The following is a 20,481-nucleotide window of genomic DNA, read 5'->3' as shown; positions in this document are numbered from 1 at the left end:
TGAAATGCCTGGACACAACTCTGTGGATATTCCCAGATGCTCCACGGTGCGAAAACAAAGCGCAGATGAACTGGAACATTTGTGAGCTCAGCTGACAGCAAAAATTCAGATTAGCACCATCGTCTGGTCTCCAAAACGTTCGGGAGTCCAAAGCGTTTTGTGGAGATGTGTGAAGTTTTGTGGGCAGGACCTTTATGGGATGCGATTCTGTTTCGAACGTCAAGTCCTGACAACCAGCGAGGGGACCACCGTCCTTATGTAGAAAATCGTTCGGTAAACGCCACATCGTTTGGTTCATCAGGTTCCTGAAGTGGTATCTTCGTATTCACACACCAATGGGGTGAGGCTTACTTGTGCTCAAGAACATTTGAAGATGCTTCCATTTCTCGTTATTGGTCCAAGATAAATGACAGCACTTATACCTTGATGCTTGAATCATCAAGCTTTCTTTAAAATTCTTCTGGTCTCGAGCAGTGCCTAAATGAAATAAAAATAGATGTGCTATCCTTTTGGGCAATATTTTTTGTGGGAGAAGGGGACACAATCCCCGTTTCCGTCAATAACTATGCGATCTTGAGCCCAATACCTGCAAAACTTTGAGAGTCTCTCTTGTGTTTGTGTTGGCAGCAAGGGCTAACAAGTCGAATAACCTCGTGCCAGTCAGATTGAACTGCATGTCAGAGGGCCGCACTACGACCATCTTCGTTTGTGATTGGCAAATGGTCGACCGACGCAAGAAAAATACAATATTTAAACATTGCGAGTAAGACGTGTTGGCTTGTCTTCTCCTGCCTAGAGATGAGGAAACATAAGATAGAAAGCGAACGGGTTGGCCAAAGGCAGATTTCGCCAGAAGCTAAATGAAGTACATCCCGCGAACCTTGGTGAAGGATGTTCTGTAAGAGGTGATGTCGTTTATGGAAAGAATGATGTGCGGGGTGGAAATTTCGTGGGATTCTTGTCATTCGTACTGAAGTTAAAAGAACCCCTTATCACAAGAACTTCCGCAATGACTTTCTCAAGTTGTCTGTCATTTGTCTCTTGTGAAGTTGAAGGACTAGCCTAGGGAGATCTATCCACAATCTCTGTCTTCGAAAAGCCAACTCGCAAGAAAACAGTCACCACAGCAATGCATCACGCCCCTGAAACGATGTCATCGCTAGCAGACCTTGACCACAACGCTTACAGTTAGCTTTCATCCAACTCCTTGTCAGCAAAACCTCTGATGTTGACCTCCTTGTCAGAATCGCCAGTAGTGAGCTTTGAAGCTTCATGCTGGTCACCGCCGTCTCTCGCAGTTTTGCCATATGCATCCGCAATCCTCAAACCCACGGCCTCGCCGCTCCAGTATGCACCAGTGGATGTACCGAGGGCTACAAATGGAGAGGTATGTTCCCCAGCAAGCCAGATGTTTCTGTCCGGAAGTCCGTCTCTCATGATTTCGATGTCTCGATCACCCTCAAGAAGGCCAGTTCGGAATGTACTATAGCTACCATTTCCAGCGAGGTCATCTAACACCCAAGTTGTTGCAAGACACGAAACTGGCATACAATCCTTCGAACCCTCCTTATAGTTGGGCAGTCGAGAGAAATAAGGCTTGAAAAATTCCACAAGGTATTTATCTCGTTGTTCTCGTTCATTTCGTAAAGCAAGCTCGCCAGCCATCGCAACTGACTGATCGCCATACATATAGAATAATAGTGTGGGATGTGCACAAGAGCCGGGCAATGTTGAAAGATCTACAACCTCCTGGTTCCAACAGGCTGGATTCGTCTCCTTTGCATATTGGGGGGAAAGCCATTGAATAGAGCCAGTGAACTTCTGTTTATCCGGAGTATCGAGCCAGAAAGCACGAGGAAAAGTTAAGAAGATCTGGTCAGTGTCAGCGTCATTTATCTCATTTGTTGCCATTTTCAACAAACCTTCTCCAGAGAGCCATAGCCGATGGAATCAATGGCAGTGGAGAGTCTTGGAGGAAGAGGAGGATCAAAAACATGCTTGTTCTTCTTCAGCCAGCCCAAAGGTGTGGTTACCACAACTTCATCAAATTCAAGGCTTCGTCCATTGTCAGTCGAAATTGAGATGACACCCGAGCAAGACTTGATGTGTGTAACCTTGGTGGAAAGTTCCAATTTCGCGCCAGCCAGTACCGGTGCAGCAATAGTGGCGAGAATTTCCTTGTATGTTCCAGCAGCGAATAAGTTCTCTAAAGAATTTCAGCATGTGATTTTCTGGGTTCCTTGCAAAAGTCTGCGAAGAGCAGAAAAGCAGGCAAAGGATGGTAACGTTTGGAGAACTCCTTCGCCGGACGAGTGTTCGGAGGATGTCAAAGAATAGATGAAGGACAAGAAAAAAAATATTCTGGGCAAAACATACCTCCATCAATACATTCTTCGAGCCAGAAGAATTTCAAACTCTGCCGATACACAGGGCTTCCAACAAAGGCGCCCCACAGCTCAGCCATTTGCATAAGGATTTCTTTCTTGTCCAAATCTGCTTGTCCAGGAAACTCTTCTAGGAGCTTCTTTTCAAAAAAATCCTTGAGACTTTCATTCGGGTTGATTGTGGATGTATTTTGGGCTGAGTATTTGAATGCCTGCGCAATGATTTTCCACATCACGTCGTTATACTCTCTTCCTTCACCAAGAAGGTTGCCGTCCGCGCCGAAGACCTTAAATTTCTCACCCCATGTGTGCATTGCAGTTTTGGTGGTCTTTGCAAGATCAAGAATGGGGTTGTGGTCAGTGCCATGGATCCAGTTCGGACCTAGATCGACCAGATGACCTGATGGAAGAGTTTCTTGATGGGCACGACCTCCAACCCTGTCTCGAGCTTCGAGTACGGTGACTTTGAATCCATGCTGAAGCAAGATGTCTGCACATCGAAGCCCTGCTAGCCCAGCCCCTACCACACATATTTCCGGTGTTGTTGAGTGACTTCTGGTAAGCAGCTAAAGCAGGAGCTTAGTCCATCGTCCATACTATGAAGAAGAGAAATATATGTGTTCTCCAGGCACTTGACTTTGCCAGTTTTGAGGGCGAAAATCATCCTCAAGCTCGGTCAAGGGACGGAAGAGCGCCCTAAGAGATATTTTGACAAACATATTGCAAGGTTCCAGGAAGATGACATACTTTGCTCTGGAAATCGACAACGAGTTGCTGAATTTTGACATCTGTACAGGCTCGGTTCGATAGTCGATATCTAGCGAGATCCTGGTAGATCCGTGAGGAGTGTCTGCGAGATGGAGAAGTGTAAGACATTGGATAAGCGTCCATGTTGGCTTCGTCGGGGAGACGCTGATATTCTTGAAAAGTATGATATCCCAGCTTAAAAATACCAGGCAATTGCAATTTAGCAATGGGGAGAAGTGAAAGATAGGGTTTAAGAGGCCAATTGAGAATGCTTGGGGAGTTTGAAAGAGACAGACCACGTGCAGCCTACGACCGATTTGAATCGCTCCAGAGTTCTCGAGGAAGGCACGATTTATCCATTATAGCCACTGTACATCTCCTTTGCCCAACTTGAGCTTTGACCTGAACCAGGTCAGTGATTGAGAGCAGTGAAACAGCTCATCAACTGTGTCCACAGGCTTGTCATAGAAGGGCTTAGGTACAAAACAAGGTTCCGAACAGTAGGCACAGTCATGCTCGTTCAACGCAGATCGGAGAGAAGACACGTACATTCTGGGCAACAGATGGTAGAGGGTTCCACCAGCCATCATTCGTAGATTCAATCCCCTCTCTGCGTCAGGATGGTGCAGACGCTGCCAAGTGTCTTGAATGAGGTCTACATTGTTTTAGTCAGCGAACAGATCTGGGCACTGCGGTTTGCGGGCCGACCCGTCGATTCAGCGCTGGATTCAGGGGGCTGAACACCCTTCTGCGGGTAAGACAGTGAAAAGCACTCTGTAACTGCACCTCCATAGGTCTCACCGGCGGTACAAGTCGCCTGGCCCACCATCGAAATGAGGACCTCGAGGATCTCGAAGGAGACCTCCAAGATCATCAATGCCACATCCGTCTCCACAACATCTTGCAGAAGCACACGGTCCTCCCTCTCACGCTTTGCACATGGCAATTCTTCGAACAAGAACGAACATTCGCCCGAACCGTTGCAAGATACAACAGATATCGAAGATGTTATTCCTCCATCACGAAAACGGAAACGAGACCCCACCCCACGAACGCCGATCAAGCAGTCGCCACACAAGACCGTGACCGTCAAGACCGAAGTCGAGGACAGTGTAACATTCTCGCCTTCCAAGGAACGCAAGGTCCGCAAACCAGCTCGACAGATTAAGAATGAAGAGACTGGCGAAGTCGAGATCCATCCTCCCAATGACTGGGCGGAGGTCTACGCTGTTGTTAAGGAGATGAGGACTACAGGAGCTGCACAAAATGCTGCGGTAGACACAATGGGCTGTGAGAGGTTGGCAGAGGAGAAGGCTAGCCCAAAAGTCAAGAGATACCATACGTTGACGGCCTTGATGCTGTCCTCGCAGACAAAGGACACCACCAATGCTGTCGCGATGGGCAGGTTGCAGAATGAACTGCCGGCATACAAGGAAGGGGAACCTGTTGGGTTGAACCTGGAGAATATTTTGGCAGTGGATCCGAAGCTCTTGAACGAGTTGATCTGGGTGGTGGGCTTCCATAATAACAAGACGAAATACATCAAGGCCACTGCTGAGATTCTAAGGGATCAATGGGACGGCGATATTCCGGATTCTATTGAAGGCTTGATGTCTCTTCCTGGGGTCGGCCCGAAGATGGCATACCTGTGTATGAGTACCGCTTGGGGAAGGACGGAGGGAATAGGTGTCGATGTGCATGTACACCGAATTACGAACCTGTGGGGATGGCACAAGACGAAAGGACCAGAGGAAACAAGATTGGCGTTACAGGCGTGGCTACCAAAGGAACTATGGCACGAGATAAACTGGTTATTGGTAGGCTTTGGACAGACTGTTTGTCTTCCGGTTGGTCGGAAGTGTGGAGACTGCGAGTTGGGACTGGAGGGACTTTGCAAATCTGCTGAGAGAAGCAAGGTCACTCTTGGGAGGAAGACAAAGGAGGAGAAGGTCAAGAAAGATGAAGAAGGCATTGTGATAGAGAAAAGCGAGGTCATCAAGGTCGAAGAGGTCGTCAACGACATCCCAGTAAATGCAGACTCGAAGGCAGAAGTCTTTGTGGAGGGAGTTCTGGAGTTGCTAGTTGAGGAAGGCTTGACGAAGGAGGAAGAAAAGATGACATTGGATGACATTGCCAACGCCCCTGGACAACTGGAGAAGTCTTCAAAGCGTAAAAGCAAAAGATGATGGTTTGGCCATCGTATATCAGGCATATTGTAATATTAATGTTGGTTGGTTGTTCTCTGTATGTACAGTACCTTCTTCCTTGGCACAATTTCAAGCTTTCACTTTCTCCAACTGAAAGTATTCAGATACATATTCTTCAGGTAAAGATCTATTGTTAACTTTGAGTCCAATTTTGTATCCACCAGCCTTGCTTCATCGCCATTTACAGGTTTTCAGAAGTTGGGGTCGCATACAGTAGATCTAAGCAAGTCCCGTCCGTCGTTGACTTGGAAATTTAAGAACAATGGACTTCTCGATTACACCAAAATAGGACAGAGGGAGCTGCGAGGTGTAGAGATCTAAAAGTCATCTGGAGAAGCGAAGAAGGTGAAGCTTTCAAACCACAGTATTAGAGTCTGACAATTTTGACAGAAACATGAAATGTGTTCGGGGTCACATTATCCGCTGTTGAAAGGAACCCAGCAAAGAATTTGGTTCTTAATGAAGCTATATGCAACATTATCTCAGTACGATCCCACGGTTCTCCACTATGCTAGCACACAAACATCCCACGAATATAGGCGCAAAGCAGCAGCAGCAACTCGACATCCTCTACGCAATCCAGAACCATATCTTTTCAATAACGTTTCTTGGGTGCTGCTCAGGCCACTGCCCATCCTCTGCATCTAGAGCAGCTTTGCCGGTCGAGATATCGGCGTCGGCAGGATGAATCCATTTGCTGCCCTTCAAAACTTTCCAGAATCCGTAAAGGACGAAGAAGATCGGTATACCAATGTAGGCGGCCAAGAAATCTACGGTAAATGAGTATTGGTCACACAAATTTCAATTTGGGGGAGAGGACATACCAGTGACGTTCCAGTTCTGGTGACGAGATCCAACGAAGACGTGGAATCCGTTGAAAATAATGATCATCGCGAAATAGAAGAAGGCGAACCAAGCGGTGTATGGCTGGAATTTGCTCTTGAAGACAAGTGTGTTTCGGTCTACTCCTTGGGCCTTGAGTGCCTTGTGGAATTGAATATATGCGATGCAAATCGAGCACCACGTGAAGAGTCCAGCAATGGTAGTGAGGTTCTGGAACCAATCAAAAACTACTGCAGGGCCACCTTTCTTTACGGACAAGTACGTGAGTAGTGAGATCGAAGCCGTAATCGCAACGCAGTAGTACGGGACGCCAGCTTTGCTGCAATGGAGGAGGAAACGTGGTGCTTGCTTGTTCTGAGCCAGGGCGAAGAGATAGCGGGATCCTGTGTAGAGGAAGGCGTTTGCGGATGAGCTCGCTGACGTCAGGATCACTGCGTTAATAATGGAAGGGAGAACCTTGATGCCAGCATTCTGGATCCCAACGACCCAGGGTGATCGGGCTGCACCAGCAGCACCGGCTTTCTGGGCGCTCAACAAATGCGGATCGTTTGATGCCACCAGGACACCAATTGCGAGAGAGCCGAGAACGTAGAAGAACAGAATACGCCAGAACACTCTGCGGACTGCCTTGGGAATATTCTTCCTGGGGTTCTCGGCTTCACCAGCGGCCACAGCAACCAACTCGACACCGCCGTATGAGAAAGCTGCATTGACCAGCACGGAAAACAAACCCAAGAATCTGCCAGTGTTTCCTGTCGAGCCATACTCCTTCATCGCGCCTGGGTGCTTCCAATAACGGAACCCAAGACGGTCGTGGTTTGGACCACCGCCAAGATCAACAATGAAGGCCAAAATCAAAAGTCCGACTATGGTGACGATCTTGATGCTGGCAAAAATGAACTCGGCTTCGCCATAAATCTGAATGGCAAAGATGTTCAGGCAGAGGACCAGTACAATGATGATTGATATCCATACAGCGACCGAGATGTGGTCAGCTCCGGGCCAATATTGAATAACGATCGAAGCTGCTGAAATTTCGGCACAGAGTGTGATGGCAGATGCATACCAGTTCTGTTAGAGACAAGGAGTCAGCTTTGGCGCCTTGCTCAAGCTCGCATCGTACTCCTAAGTTGAGGAGTTTTTTGACATCTCAAGGATGATCGAAGCAACTTACGTTCCATCCAACGGCAAAACCAAGTGCCTCATCAACATATCTGGCGCAGAACTGAGGGATGGCACCAGGCAGAGGAAGCCATGTGGCCATCTCGCCCAAGCACTGCATCATAGCAAAGATGGCAATACCAGTGAAAGTGTACCCCAAAAGGACTGAAAGGGGACCAGCACGCGTGAGAGCAGATCCAATACCCAAGAACAAGCCCGTTCCAATGGTACCACCTAAAGCGATAAACTGAATGTGTCTTGACTTGAGTCTGAGAGAGGATCAGCAGAGTCCGAGGTTTCTTGGAGCTCGGCCACTTACCCTCGGGAGACATAACCGTATTCCTCTGCGGTTTCAATATTCCCGTATAGCTCTCCAGCTTCGTTTAGCACACCAGCCTTACTCTCCATTCCCGTGGTGGGGTCGACATAAGTAGCGTGGCCATGACCATCATAGTCAGGCGCGTCACTGTCGTACTTTTCATTCGACATGATTGTGATTCAATCGCCTGAAAGTATTGTAGGAGGATGATGGGAAGGGCAAGGGACGGGCGAGGGCATTGACTTGACTTTATAAAGAGAGCCACTGGTTTGGTGTTACACACACTAACTGATAAGAGCATTTACTAGAAAGGCCGAAGAGGTCAAGCATGTCTAGCCTGCTCATGCAGTCTGCCCTAGCATCTCGCAGGAGATTCCAGCGCGTTCCCCGCTGGGCCGCTGCATCTTGACGGCTTCTTTGGTTGAATTTCGAGCTTTCAGCCTGCAAGGCTCCTTCGAGTTCTAATTTAGGTTTTGCTAGTCCATTGTAGGGTCGGTAACAAAAGTTAAATGTGAAAATATTTTAAGCCTGTCCAGGGGCTGGCTGTGTTTTGGACCCTTGTTATCGTTGATGTGGCCGCTTGGGGCTTCCGCTTCAGAAGTGCCTTGGTATTTCTAGCTATCTCTCTCTTTGCCTCGAATTGACTACAACGTATCTTCCCATTTAAATGTAGCGAGTCAGCCACAGACAGGGAGTGAAGGCCAATAAAAAACTCGTGCCGTTGACTTTCCGGTATGTGCCAGAACTGGAACCCCTGTGTCGCTAAATTTAAATGGGTAGATACGTTGTTGTTGATAATCACCCCGAAAGCTGTAAAAGGACTGGCCTCAGTTCGCCCTATCAACTTGTCCTGGGCGTGGTGTTCGAATGCAAGACACCAATCAGATTACTGGCTGATGGCCACATTGTTGCCACTTAGCATGTCACCAAGCCTCAGTATCATGCGACATCTGCCAATGCCAAGTCGGTACCTCATGAGACTCTATGTTTGGAAATAAGATCATCGGTAGTACAAAATCGAATCCTGCTGCAAGACGGAGAGCGATGCTTCCTCCTGAGATCGCTGGTCACAGCTCGCTTGAGCAAGATCCCGTATTTCTGGAGACGGATGTGGAGAGTCTCCACCTCGTGCAAAGGTATAAGCTTATTCCTGCTCGCGTGGTACAGCCTGTTCCCAATAATAAGCACAGCGATCTGGGGCCACACACGGAGCGTAGAAATATCTACCTGCATTTGGGCATATTTAGACCTCAAGATTGTAAAATGGCACGAGTCTCGAATCCTTCCCTTCCAAATGCAGCTTGCTGGAAGAAGACAAGAAGATATGCGCATTGGCATTTTGCAAGGGCCTTCTCCGGTGGTTTCTTGAGCGGCATTCCCGAGGCAGTCTTGAATACTCTTGATAAGGATCTGACAATCCTTATATGCCAAGATCGGAGTCGCGAGGGGAGCCCTGCCATTCGCTGCCGAAATCTCAAAGCCTTCATCTGCTGCAACTCTAATTCGCGAAACATCCTTGCACAAAATAGGCTTTTCTTAGCGCCCGCCATTGGGGCGTTGGCACGGGAGTGTATCTTTTTTACTTGTAACTTGGGCTTCAGCCGTCCAGGGCAGCCAGGAATGCTCTCGACCACTCGAAGCTAAATCCAGTTGTAGATCGCAAAGGAAGAAAACCACATGATGGCGATCCAAAGGCAAGCACCAGTTTTCGAATCGTCGGTTGAGTTTCCGAGTCGCGTTCCACAAACATCAAACCCGTTTCTATTTTCGACTTACTCCGTAGAGGCATGTCCATGTCGATGGCTTGAGATCTTGTGATACATCAGCCACATTATTGCCTCAGAGGTTCCGATGCTTATGGGGCGTCCTCAGCTCGGGCTCAAGCCAAAACTGGCAGCCTTCGAGAACAACGCATCGAAGCATCATCGGCATGCCCGCCTCCCTGCTCACAAGAGTTTCAAGCCGCTTCACGCCACCATTTCCCCAATCCCGCCTTCGATAAGAATCGCATCATTTGAGCCAATCCTCGTGTGCTTCATAGCTCAGACGATAAGGGAAACCTCCTCTGGCTGCTTTTCAGGCAGCAAAGAGTTTCCCGACTCGGCGCGAATGGGCTTGGAAGCGGTCTCAGCTCCAAGCCTTACGGAGTATTCGGTCTGATCTTTGCCAACTCGTGGGAAAGGAGGATCTCGCCGTGGATGAATGACCCAAATCACGCAATGAACGACAGACGGTCTTCTGCCTGATTAGGAAGGTGTCGGATTTTGCCTTTCTTCCTTTTCAAATCCTTGACGGACCAGCTTTCGAAGGATTGACTAAGAAGGTGGAGTCGTGCTGCCTAGGAACCCCGACCTTGTAGGTAAGGGAGCGGATGCATTGGACTGGACTCATGTAAGGTGATCATTGTCGTTGTGCTGTTGCCATAGAGGCTTTTACAAAGTTTTGTAGACAGGGTTGTGCACGTGCTTTCTCTATAGCAACACCCGTCTCTGACATAGCTGCACGTACAGGAGTCCAATCCGATGTGTCCACTCCCTTTACACCGTATGTGCAGGTAGCCATGGGAACGAGACATGATGACTATACTGGCTTCGGTGAGGCTTGGATGAGCGGCGTTCTGGTTTGGCAATTGACCAGTCCAATTACATCCCTCTTTTCCCAAGAAATGCACCTACTAAGTACTCGTAGTACAAAGTCGGGGAGAAATTTAGAGCATTAACAATACTAAGCGCAACTATGCGAAGTATCCGTAGCTTTTCAGAAGCAGGGGCTCTGCACACAATCCCCGCCTGGTTGGCAATAATTGTCCGCAGTAGATGCGATTGACAGCTGTCGAATATATCTTTAACACAAGCAAAATTTTCAGTCGAACTCAATCCTCTTCCCTTTCAACAACCACCCTCCAGCCAGCTTCCCAACCATGTACCCAGCATAAGCACCAGTGACGATTGTAACCGGCCACTTCTGCCATTCTCTGTCCCAATCCAACGGAATGGGCACAGCACCCAACCAAGCTCCCAGGAAACAACCAACAGATGCCCCGAACACTTCATCAATTGGGCTATACACAGAAGCTATCTCTCTCCACTTCGCCCCATCAGATCCGTGCACGTATATGAGAGGAAAGATAGCTAGTAAGGCGACATATGCTGAACTTAGGAGAGTATGAGGGATGTGCGTAGTGATCGGAGCGCCGAAGAGGACCTGGACAGCTGCTAGGACGGGAACGGATATGAGAGAGAGAAGAATGGCATAAATGACCGTCTGGGAATCAATTAGCCTTGATCTGTATCATGTGGGAAAGAACGAGATATACGAGGGCCTTCGCGCTGGACGCTTCAGGCGTCTTTTTCTTTTCTCCGGACTTGGCTTTCTCCACGGGCTTTGAGGTCGTTCCAACTGCTGGGAGACAGATGAAAGCATAGGCTATCTGAATGGCTGCCAGGGGCAGTAATGAATCCAGTAATGTAGAGACTGGGTCTGCGACCAGAGCCGGGAAGCGGAGATAATAAGCAGAAAGGAGGAGCACTGGATGAGCTTGAGAGACGATTCGAGCAAGGTCGGTTGGCAGAAGCTCGACTGGCATTGAGAGTTTGGCAGGGACTGTTGTCTTTGTTGGACTTGTGCTGGCCATTGTTACTGGATCCACGAGGGGCATTATGATATTGAGGTTGGTCGCGTCGAGGAACACGTTTCTGGAGAGCTCGGGATCTTGAAGACCGGAACGGAAATTCGTTAGTCCGACGTGTATCAATTTTTCCGTTCAGCGAAACAGCGAAGCACAATTGCTGCAAATTGAGGGTTGTGGGGTTATCGGCTCAGGTTCAAGATGCCTCGGGCCTCTTACAGCATTATGGTTTATTTTGCAGCCAGGCAAAGGATTGAGTAGACAAGATTAACCATGTCAACTCAAACACCATCAAATTGTTTGATTCCATCAATCCTCTGCTACGTGTAATTCTTTTGTGACTCCCAGCCTTTTCCAGCATGACTTTAGGCAATTGCTTCGTGATCTCGTGAAAATCGTAGCCTTGTAACAAGATTCGTATTCTTAATTCCCTTCACGCTGCAGAGCCAGCCTTTGGCACCAGATTCCTCAAAGAGAGATCGTAGACAATGTCCTCAATCTTCTTGACGTTGTACTTGATGCTGTCACTTCTTCGTCTCAATGAATCGTTCTTGAGGTTCAATATCTGAAAACCGGCATGGAGATCCTTGACGAATTGACTGATTTGTAGAGGTCGTTGGTAGTCTCCCAATGTAACGGAATTGATGGCCAGTCGGGCAAGTTCTTCGATGAGGGTAATCAGGGATTGGAGGTACTCCTCGATGGTGATATGGAAGGCATCTCGGTCTTTAAGATTAACGGGAACTGTGATATGGTCAACGCAAACTCGAGGAATGAATATCGGACCCACCATTCAGGATCCCACCGACTTCCTCGATCGTGAGAAGCTTGCCGGGTTCTGCTGGCTTGCTGGCAGTGCCCATCCCTCCAAGCCATCCACAGAAGAGAATAGAAAAGACCACATTCTGAATATCTCGAGACCACAAGTTGTTGTATCTGCTTCAGTCAGCTAGCTCTCCATTCGTGACAGCAACGTGTACTTGTAGTATGGAGAGCTTGAGGCTACAGCCGCAAGCTTGGTGACGCTCTCGATCTCATCTTTGATAGAAACCTCTGCTGCTTCGAGGACTGGCTTCACTGTGGTTCGTTAGCGATAGTGACAGCGCGGGGTATACTCACGGTGTGCTGCGGGGGTGGAATGGGCTCGGGAGAGAATGGACTGCCCATTTCTTCCCTGTCTCTCCAACGTCTGGGTAATGGCACGAATCTGGTCTCTGACCTCGGCGTCCTCATCGATCTTAGTTTGGAGGTGCTCAAAGATCCGAGGATCGATCATTCCAGAGCTGGAGGCCATGGTGGTTGGTCGGGGAAGTAGGTGTCTGGGTTCGAAAGGGCAGAGTTGGAGTTATCACAGAACTTCGATCTTAGGTCCAGATTTGCAGCGGTGGCCGTATTTTCACTTCACGGAGTCACGGAAACTGCACAATCAGGTTTCCTTACAAGTACAAATGGTATTTGACATCGAGATCATGCTCCCAGTTCCCAGCCTCCCCCTCCTATGCCTCCCCTACAGCAGGCTTGGCCGTATGCCAGCCTCTGCTCAAGCACTGCGTCGTCACTGGGCTCCTCTCGCAAGACCCAAACGGCTCTTTGGTGAAATTTCTCACGTTCGTCCTTTTGGGCTGATTTTCTCGAACTCTCGATGACTCTTCTTCACATTTCCGGCAAGCCAGAATCTGCAATGAAAAGATATTTCGCGTCAACTGGAGGCAGTGTAATACCAGTGACACAGTGGTCGAGGACATGAGCAAGCCCAGAGGTCCTCAACCGGGAGAGAAAAATAAGTATAATCAATGTGATTCCCGTAGGAATCTTTCAGAGATTAAACTGAAAAGAACAGATACTACACCTTTGGAAGTTGTTAGCATTGACTTGATGAAGATGGAAGGATGAAAGCTTACTTGATCTAAGCCAATAGGCAAAGAGAGCTAAGGAGAAAAGAAAAAAGAGTTGAAGGCGGGCGCGCAGCTTTGAATATATACTGCCTGTGGTGGCTCGTGCCCGCTAGTGAGATAAGCGAGAGCAAACAGAGCAAACAGAGCAAACATGTTTGCTAAATAGACAAACCCCGCCAAAGTTTGAAGGGCTCCAGCATCGGGCAAATCTCAGGACAGTCCGACCTGTACTTGAATTGTACTCCCACATAAACATACTAACGTTCTCATTCTATTGCTCACTTTCTTGATCTCTAAAGCCTTCCCCACGGTGTTCTGAATCCGCTCCCCTTTTCCAGCCTATAAGAACGAGGCATAACAGATCCGTGGCGTTGGTAAGCCACCCCACACAGTGTACCCAGAACTTCGCTCGCCGCTTCGGACTCTTCTTTCTGTTCTCCTTATCTCTTTTTGCCTATTAGCTTATCTGAAATCTTTGCTTTTGCCGTCTTTACTAGCTCTCAACAGATCTATCATTTCCAATTCTGTCAAGAGAACAAATGAGGCAAAGACGGCTCTATTCGTATTCACGTCTGGAGCCCTAACTAATGGCTAGCTGACTAACGCTCCTTCCTCTCTGGTGGCGTCACCACCCGTCACCCCCCTTCGCGGGAAAGATGCTACTCCGGTAGCATGGTGACCATCAGGAGCTAGCGTAATAAACAAGTTTTTAAGAAAAAGAAAATTAAGGAAGAGAAAAAAATCCGTCCATGCATTCATCCATCCATCCTACGCATGCTTGGAGAGGAAACAGATCACATTCCACTGACCTAGCTACCAAAGTGCAGCCATACAACTTGTAGGCTCTCATTGCAAAGACTTGAAAGGGAGGCATTAGGTGGAGTAGAGCTACCTCCTAAGCTTGTCAGCGCTGACTAGATTACGGACTTCACGCACCTTGACGTGAGACATCCTTTCAGTCAATCTACACGGAATGGGGAAATGCTCGTTAATGCTCTCCCTGGTTGGATGAGGCTACCAGTGGAGGTACGGCCAATGGAAAAGTGAGCAATATCTTGAACGTCGATAACTTCTGAAGCTGTCAAATAAACAGGTATCCTTTGGCGGGGAGGAACTAGTCTCGAAATAGGAACCTAGAGATAATTCAGATACCTGAAAGGAGAGGGGACGAGGCAATGTGACACCATATGCACCCCCACAGTCTTCAAGCCGTGCAAGACCTTCCGACTCAAGCCAAGACTCAAGAGCAATTAAGTGAAATCCAAACTAGAAACTGATTGTTATTGGTATCAGGATTGAAGGACTGTTACGCCTACCCACAACCTCCCGAAAACGCCAGCCACTGACCCACCACTTCTACGCCTTCCTGATTACCGCAGAGCCTAGGTGTGCCTCCATACTCCTACAAGCCAGGAAAATTCATACAATTAGGACCAAAGTGGTATAACGCAGGTTCAGAGCGCCAACACAGCCATTGCTCGGCATCCGAACCGCCAAGAAGAAAATGCTTCAATAATCCATATCCATAGAGGCAGCAATCTCCTCGCTCATCCCGCGAGGTTTCTCTTTGAGGTCGTCTGTTGAATCATTGTCGGCCTCGTAGGAATAATCGTCGAAGAAATCTGTTTCAGAGCCTTCATCACCATTATCCCACATAACCACATCCTCTAGATCTTCTGTATCTTGATCATTAGTGATATTAGCCGCCTGATCACCAAGCCAATATCGAGCCCGCTTGTTTGCTCCAGAGTCATACCCGCTGCCTGCCCTCTTCGACATATTGGCAGGTTGTCTGGGGCTGTGAGTCATCACTGGGACACCTCGAATATATATGTAAGCGACCCTCTTTCTCTCCTTGTTGAAGAAGAAATAGTTCAGACTCCAGATCGAGCCTTCCTCTTCCTCGAAAGGCTCATCGGGAGGAGCCCAACAATATACGGTGCACTCCTTGAGAGTCATCTCCTTGTCGATTATGGACCACATCTGAGGACCCCATGCTTGGCTTGTTGGAGGAGCAGAAGCAGTTGTGGTATAGCTTGTCTGCGACGGAACTTGGAGAGTCATACCTGAACTGGGGCGGAGGTTGTAAAGTGTAGAGTCGATGGTGTTGATAACGGCCTTCAAACTTCTTTCCTTTCTAAAGTCCGCAGGCCTGAGGATGTGTGAGAAATCATAGTCAGGGTGACTAGCGTTAAGAGTGGCGATCAAGTAGGCAAACGTACGACGGCTTGAAACTTGGCTTAATGGCCCGAACGGACTTGATCGAGACAGGTTCAAAGGTGAGGGTCCAGTGTCGTTGGGAGGTGAGACCGAGGCCGACAATCGCAGCAGAGACTCATACTGCGACTCTAGGGAGTTCTCGATATTTCGATAGAGTTTCTTGTCTGAGCCCGCGGCTTTCGTTGTATAAAGATCGCAGCCGCCTATGACATGGCAATCGGGAGTTTCGAAATTCAACGCGCTTGTGACGTCGTCGAAGTCGCGAAGTGGTAGGAACTTCATCTTGGCTGTTCGAGGGATGCCTTGAGACTAGATTTTGTTCTTATCAATGCGATCAGGATGACGAAGATGATGGGGGTGTTGCGCGTTATCGGAGGAGGCAAAAGCGTGTGGCGACCGAACCCGAGTGTTCTGTTGGAGATGCGACCTTACGGAGGACTCTTCAGACTCGGAAACTGACAACCAGGAACTTAATCCCTCTTAATAATGCAGATAAGACCTATCTATCGACGTTGCTGCAGATGCAGCGATGTTTGTTTGTCGATGGGTAGTTGGGTGGACCTGCGGCTGAGAATCAAGGATTGAACCTTCCTCGCGCTGGCTGCGGAGGACGGATCAAGGTGTTCTCGAGCTAGACTCGCGTCTAGCAGGTAGGGGACATCGTGATACTCGAAGATGAGGATGATTGTTTGATGAAGTTGCGATGTGTAGAGAGATGGAAATGGGGGAGTGGGCGAGGTGGCGTGGTTGAGGTCAGCGCGATTGCGATGTTGCGATGGCGACAAAGGCCAGGGCCGCCAATTCCCTGTTTCCGTTTAGCGCGGAATGATCCGGCCATGCCACTTTGGGCGCACGTGGCAAAGGTGGTGGACGAGGAGATTCTAACTTGGACATCAGGTCTTGGAATTCTGTAGCAGCACCTTGTGACCATGTAATAGAAAGAAACACCTGTGAATAATCAGCACGCCCGATAGATACACATGCTGTCAGGAGTGGAGAGTAGCAGCCATGGAAAGGACACCCAAAAGGCTTGACAGCTGAGCTTCTCTGCTGTTTCCTGCAAGAGTTATTCTAATGCATGATGTCCTGGCAATTAGAATTCCAAGCAAACCAGCCGGATCTTGGACCGAAGGTTGCTTAGAAAGTATAGTCATTGGTTCTGTAAGCTGGCCTTGTTGTCGACCGCTCTCCGAATCTGAAAATGCGATCTTGCTGACATTAAGTCGGAGATTCAAATCAGGATGTCAAACAAGTGATATGCAAATGGTACTTATCATTCCTTTATACTCCGTTCAGGGTTATGCTCTCAACACCCAGTTCTTCCATGCCCCCCATTCCTCCAGACGCCTAGTCAACCATTGAGAAAACGACACGAATTCAGCGAATGCAGCTAGAACTCCTTTCGTATTCGGCAAGCAAGGTTGGAAAGATGTGACTGAGAAGTTCGAAGTGCGGTGAATTAGATAAGGCCAGACTCCCCAAGTGCGCTCATAAGTCTCTCGGATGCCTAAGATATCAGAAAATTTCAGATTAGCAGGAGGTTGCGAAGGACATGTGGCTGAATCTGATGTATTTCCTGAACCAAAACGCCAACCTCCAGCGCCTTCTGAATACATATTAAGGACCGCCTTTCACATGATTTTCGTAACCTCTTCATCGACCTGGTGTAGGGGGTATATGTGTCAGTGTATGAGAGGATATGGGTATCGACCCGGTGCAGTGAATGTATAACAGCACAACTCGACCCCGTAAAATCGAAACAGCCATGCTCCACTTACCTCGGTATCTTCGATTGAGTCTTGCGCCGATATCACTCTTAGGACGTTCTTCTTGCTGCTCTCCTGCATCTCTCCAGCCAAAAGTAATTCATCTAGTATGAAGTACGCCTTTTGGAAGTTGAAAATCTAGCTCGGGTCAATCTGGGATCAAGGAAAGAACACCATATAAGTCGTAACGTACGATGTCTAACTGTCAGAGTGTTAGTCCAGCTTTTTTATCTCCGGCAGGGGAATTCTTACCTCGCACACATTACCATAGTATTTGTCCATTTGCTCGACATACCGGTGGACGATCTCCAGGGTTATAAGTTCATTATCTGTCGACGCACATCCGGCGATGAAGAAGAGGGAAGCATAACGACGGTAGACTATCTTCGAATCTGGCAGAGGAGCTTTAGCAAAAGGTCTGTAAAGCCGCGGTACAACCAACCTTTGTACTCCAGAAAATTGCACATCCTCGTCCGCCGTGCCAGCACGAGTTGCGAGACATCCTTGATGATCTTTGCCTTCTCCTTCGGTGACAGTGTAGTGAACCACTTTGCGAGTCTCTGCGGAAGGATTAGTGGCGAGCTGGGGGGTCTGGGATTGTCGGTGAGCACGCACGACTTTGCCCTGCCGTGAGAGCAGGATCAAATAGCTGCCAGGCATTAGTCCTGCGACAAGACTCGAGTTCTTTCCTCCCAGGGAACACAGCAAGCTTACTTGATTGCCATCGGTGGAGATGTCGATGTTTTTGGCTTTGTGAGCGCTGCCGTCTGATATTGTCGATTCGGCACGTGCAGAATGCATGTATGGTGCCGCTTTTGCATGGAGGGGTTCGGAGATAGCCTCGCCGGAGGGACTTCGGCTATTGAGCAGTTACTACGCTTCATAACTACGCCAACGAGGATTGCAGCAGCAATTTTCTCAATCAACTTCTATTCACCCCCCGATCTAGACCTCATCGCGGTCCTCTCCGCGCTCTGACTGGATCTGAGCTGCGATTCTTGAGAAGAGGAGGACCAGCAACTTATCAACAGTACCGAGGAACTTCTACCTTCTGTATTACCAATCCTCGAATGACCCTCCAACATCCGGCCTCCGGCACCTCCTCACTTCTGTCTACTAACTTACGAGGCCCATTACTGGCTTGAAGATGACGCGATTAATCCTTTCCACGTCGTAAGCAAATCAACTTTCTCGTAGACTTTGCTGACTCCGGCCTGCTGCTAGTAATATTATGACCGGCGGTCCCTCGATTATCAGGAAACCTGGAGCAGACCGATCAAATCTCGAGCTTACAAACTCCCTCCGGAGTAACTTTCTTGCAGCCCAGCAAGATTATTCTCCTCCTTTATCTGCAACGAATGGCAGTCCCGGAAGCAGTTATGACGGAGATCAGCCCTCACACCGACCACAAGCTTCAGTATGGACAACGAGACAAGGCTCTGATTTCTATATACCCACCATAGACTGGTCACTATCTGGCCTTGCTGAGGAAAGAAGCCAATATGATATAACGGTGAAGTTATTCTACTTGCCGGGCGCAGACGTCAAAGAGAGAGAAAGGTACACCAAGGACGCCGTTGGACTAGTTTTGAAGGAGCTGGGAGTCGAGTCCGTCGACTTACTCATTGTATCTTTTCCCGGAATGTCTTTCGATGGTGATTGCGAATGGGAGGCAGATAAGAGGAACTCGGCGCAAGGGAACGACGAGGAAGAGATTGAATCTTGGCCGGCACTTGAGGAACTTCACACCCAAGGTATTGTCAAGAAGTTAGGCTTGGCAGAGTTTGGAAGTGAGAAGTTGGCCAGATTCTTAGCGAGAGTCAAGGTGCGGCCAAAGGTAGACCAGGTCAACGTGAAAGACTGTTGCAATGTTCCGCCGCCTCTTTTGAAGCTTGCAAAGCTTGAACGAATTGAGCTTCTCACGCATAACGATTGCACGGATATTCTTCCCAGCGGAACTTTAAGAGAGCTCTTGGGGCAAGGGGTAAGGGGAGCAGGAGTTCTTTCAGAATCGAAACGAGGTTTAGATGGGATGAAGGGCGACCTGACACCGGAATGGGTTGTCAAATATACGGCAGTGGTTCGAGACAGAGGGGTGATTGAGAATAAAGGATATTTTGCGGCTGCAGAGTTAGAGGAATGATGATTGCAGGCAGATACTGGAGGCGATTGCATATATGGCATTTATTTTGGCGTTTAGATCCCGCGGTTTCATAAATGAGCATCTCCACATGAGAAGATAGCGAGACGTCAACCGCAGATAGAATTTGGCATCTTCCTGCTCAGAAGATCAACCTAGCATACTACGTTTCCTGCCTCTCATTCTGACATCCTCCAACTTCTTAAGAACAACGTTGGCCCCCTTAAAACTCCTCCCATATTCTCTCAGAACTTCCACGAACAAGCTCTCTGCCCTAGGATGCGTGCTCCCAAATGCCCGCTCAAGCACATATAAATCAACAGCGCGATCTTCATCCGCTTGGCTCTGACTCGCCAGACCAAAGTCTATGAGCACAACATTCCCATCCAGCATCTTACTAGCAGTCTCACTATCACCATTTGACACTTCCCTGCTCCTAGGACGTAGCATCAGATTACTTGTAGTCAAATCCCCATGCACAACACCAATAGCATGCAGTCTCCCCACGGCACTGCCAACCCTCGTCATCAGCTCCAATAACTCCCCATCATCCACTCCCTCCGCTATATCCTCTTCTTTCCTTCTCTTCAACCATTCGTTAAGCCGTATCCGCACGACCTCCCCCTCGATCCACTCAATCATCAACCATCCTGCAGCCTCATCGAGAGCATACACCGCCGGAACGGGAACCCCTTCTCGTCTACACTTTACTAGCACACGCGCTTCAGACAGGATCCGATGCTTCGTTAATCGCGCGTCAAGAATAGGGTGTCGGTATGGTTTTGAGGGGCGGTACTTGAGCGCACATGGTGTGCTGGGGAGGAGGTAGGTGCTGCGGTAGAGGAGTGCTTCGGCGCCTTGAGTGATGAGGAGCGGGGCTGCGGCGGAGGGATGTCTGAAGATAGAGGGGAGAACTCGTTCATCTGAATTGGCGGCGCATGGGTGTATTGCTTGGGCCTCCATCTCGAGTTTGTTTTTCGTGGTGGGCAGTGAAGGAGCCTTGAAGTGACATGGATGCACATGGACGGTGAAAATTCCTGATAATCTTGCATAAATTTCACAATTACCCCGCAGACTCAACGTCAGAGGCACAAACCCCTTGGACGCCTTCAACTTTGATGAAAAGCTTAACTCAGGCAAGAACTCTTACTCACAAACATAGTTTCAGATA

The 20,481-nt window shown here is 48.6% G+C and overlaps 9 protein-coding genes across 9 annotated transcripts; 2 read left to right on the top strand and 7 right to left on the bottom strand.

Annotated features, from left to right (window-relative positions):
* Window positions 1-1,188: 1,188 nt before the first annotated feature.
* On the bottom strand, window positions 1,189-3,275 carry K444DRAFT_517998 (FAD/NAD(P)-binding domain-containing protein; the record flags this gene model as incomplete). Its single annotated transcript, XM_024873824.1, has 4 exons — window positions 1,189-1,872; window positions 1,923-2,206; window positions 2,377-2,950; window positions 3,132-3,275. The coding sequence occupies 4 exons, from the start codon at window positions 3,273-3,275 to the stop codon at window positions 1,189-1,191; spliced, it is 1,686 nt and encodes a 561-aa protein (XP_024742713.1).
* A 626-nt stretch (window positions 3,276-3,901) lies between these two features.
* Window positions 3,902-5,442, top strand: K444DRAFT_607210 (DNA glycosylase). The gene has a single exon (XM_024879130.1). The coding sequence runs from the start codon at window positions 3,965-3,967 to the stop codon at window positions 5,315-5,317; it is 1,353 nt and encodes a 450-aa protein (XP_024742712.1). The 5' UTR covers window positions 3,902-3,964; the 3' UTR covers window positions 5,318-5,442.
* A 170-nt stretch (window positions 5,443-5,612) lies between these two features.
* On the bottom strand, window positions 5,613-8,300 carry K444DRAFT_153317 (uncharacterized protein). The gene is made up of 4 exons (XM_024870614.1): window positions 7,662-8,300; window positions 7,356-7,611; window positions 6,163-7,252; window positions 5,613-6,108 (listed from the first exon to the last, which is right to left on the bottom strand). Exons 1-4 carry the CDS (start codon window positions 7,829-7,831, stop codon window positions 5,909-5,911), a joined length of 1,716 nt encoding a protein of 571 aa, XP_024742711.1. The 5' UTR covers window positions 7,832-8,300; the 3' UTR covers window positions 5,613-5,908.
* Window positions 8,301-10,523: 2,223 nt separating this feature from the next.
* Window positions 10,524-11,295, bottom strand: K444DRAFT_517941 (uncharacterized protein; the record flags this gene model as incomplete). Its single annotated transcript, XM_024873819.1, has 2 exons — window positions 10,524-10,925; window positions 10,978-11,295. 2 exons carry the CDS (start codon window positions 11,293-11,295, stop codon window positions 10,524-10,526), a joined length of 720 nt encoding a protein of 239 aa, XP_024742710.1.
* A 153-nt stretch (window positions 11,296-11,448) lies between these two features.
* Window positions 11,449-12,684, bottom strand: K444DRAFT_153312 (Translin). Its single transcript, XM_024870613.1, has 4 exons — window positions 12,409-12,684; window positions 12,270-12,366; window positions 12,080-12,225; window positions 11,449-12,033 (listed from the first exon to the last, which is right to left on the bottom strand). Exons 1-4 carry the CDS (start codon window positions 12,581-12,583, stop codon window positions 11,723-11,725), a joined length of 729 nt encoding a protein of 242 aa, XP_024742709.1. The 5' UTR covers window positions 12,584-12,684; the 3' UTR covers window positions 11,449-11,722.
* A 2,009-nt stretch (window positions 12,685-14,693) lies between these two features.
* On the bottom strand, window positions 14,694-15,686 carry K444DRAFT_580308 (mitogen-activated protein kinase-like protein MAF1; the record flags this gene model as incomplete). Its single annotated transcript, XM_024877700.1, has 1 exon — window positions 14,694-15,686. One exon carries the CDS (start codon window positions 15,684-15,686, stop codon window positions 14,694-14,696), a length of 993 nt encoding a protein of 330 aa, XP_024742708.1.
* Window positions 15,687-17,086: 1,400 nt separating this feature from the next.
* On the bottom strand, window positions 17,087-17,830 carry K444DRAFT_517714 (Adaptor protein complex sigma subunit; the record flags this gene model as incomplete). Its single annotated transcript, XM_024873799.1, has 5 exons — window positions 17,087-17,308; window positions 17,364-17,372; window positions 17,423-17,562; window positions 17,613-17,730; window positions 17,786-17,830. The coding sequence occupies 5 exons, from the start codon at window positions 17,828-17,830 to the stop codon at window positions 17,087-17,089; spliced, it is 534 nt and encodes a 177-aa protein (XP_024742707.1).
* A 487-nt stretch (window positions 17,831-18,317) lies between these two features.
* Window positions 18,318-19,313, top strand: K444DRAFT_518341 (uncharacterized protein; the record flags this gene model as incomplete). The annotated part of the gene is made up of 2 exons (XM_024873854.1): window positions 18,318-18,343; window positions 18,395-19,313. 2 exons carry the CDS (start codon window positions 18,318-18,320, stop codon window positions 19,311-19,313), a joined length of 945 nt encoding a protein of 314 aa, XP_024742706.1.
* Window positions 19,314-19,460: 147 nt separating this feature from the next.
* Window positions 19,461-20,273, bottom strand: K444DRAFT_624353 (kinase-like protein; the record flags this gene model as incomplete). Its single annotated transcript, XM_024882390.1, has 1 exon — window positions 19,461-20,273. The coding sequence occupies one exon, from the start codon at window positions 20,271-20,273 to the stop codon at window positions 19,461-19,463; it is 813 nt and encodes a 270-aa protein (XP_024742705.1).
* Window positions 20,274-20,481: the final 208 nt, after the last annotated feature.

Source organism: Hyaloscypha bicolor (genome assembly GCF_002865645.1).
Source record: "Hyaloscypha bicolor E unplaced genomic scaffold K444scaffold_15, whole genome shotgun sequence".
NCBI lineage: Eukaryota > Fungi > Ascomycota > Leotiomycetes > Helotiales > Hyaloscyphaceae > Hyaloscypha > Hyaloscypha bicolor.
The sequence above is the reverse complement of the archived record's forward strand: the minus strand, read 5'-3'. Positions and strand labels throughout refer to the sequence as shown.

Bases quoted from the DNA above. Each gene is read 5' to 3' on its own strand.
- K444DRAFT_607210 (XM_024879130.1), top strand. From the start codon at position 3,965: ATGAGGACCTCGAGGATCTCGAAGGAGACCTCCAAGATCATCAATGCC.
- K444DRAFT_153317 (XM_024870614.1), bottom strand. From the start codon at position 7,831: ATGTCGAATGAAAAGTACGACAGTGACGCGCCTGACTATGATGGTCAT. The intron at 7,253-7,355 runs GTAAGTTGCTTC...TGTCTCTAACAG, and splicing joins GTTTTGCCGTTGGATGGAAC to AACTGGTATGCATCTGCCAT. The intron at 6,109-6,162 runs GTATGTCCTCTC...CATTTACCGTAG, and splicing joins CCAGAACTGGAACGTCACTG to ATTTCTTGGCCGCCTACATT.
- K444DRAFT_153312 (XM_024870613.1), bottom strand. From the start codon at position 12,583: ATGGCCTCCAGCTCTGGAATGATCGATCCTCGGATCTTTGAGCACCTC. The intron at 12,367-12,408 runs GTGAGTATACCC...AACGAACCACAG, and splicing joins TTCCACCCCCGCAGCACACC to TGAAGCCAGTCCTCGAAGCA. The intron at 12,034-12,079 runs GTGGGTCCGATA...ACCATATCACAG, and splicing joins AGTCGGTGGGATCCTGAATG to TTCCCGTTAATCTTAAAGAC.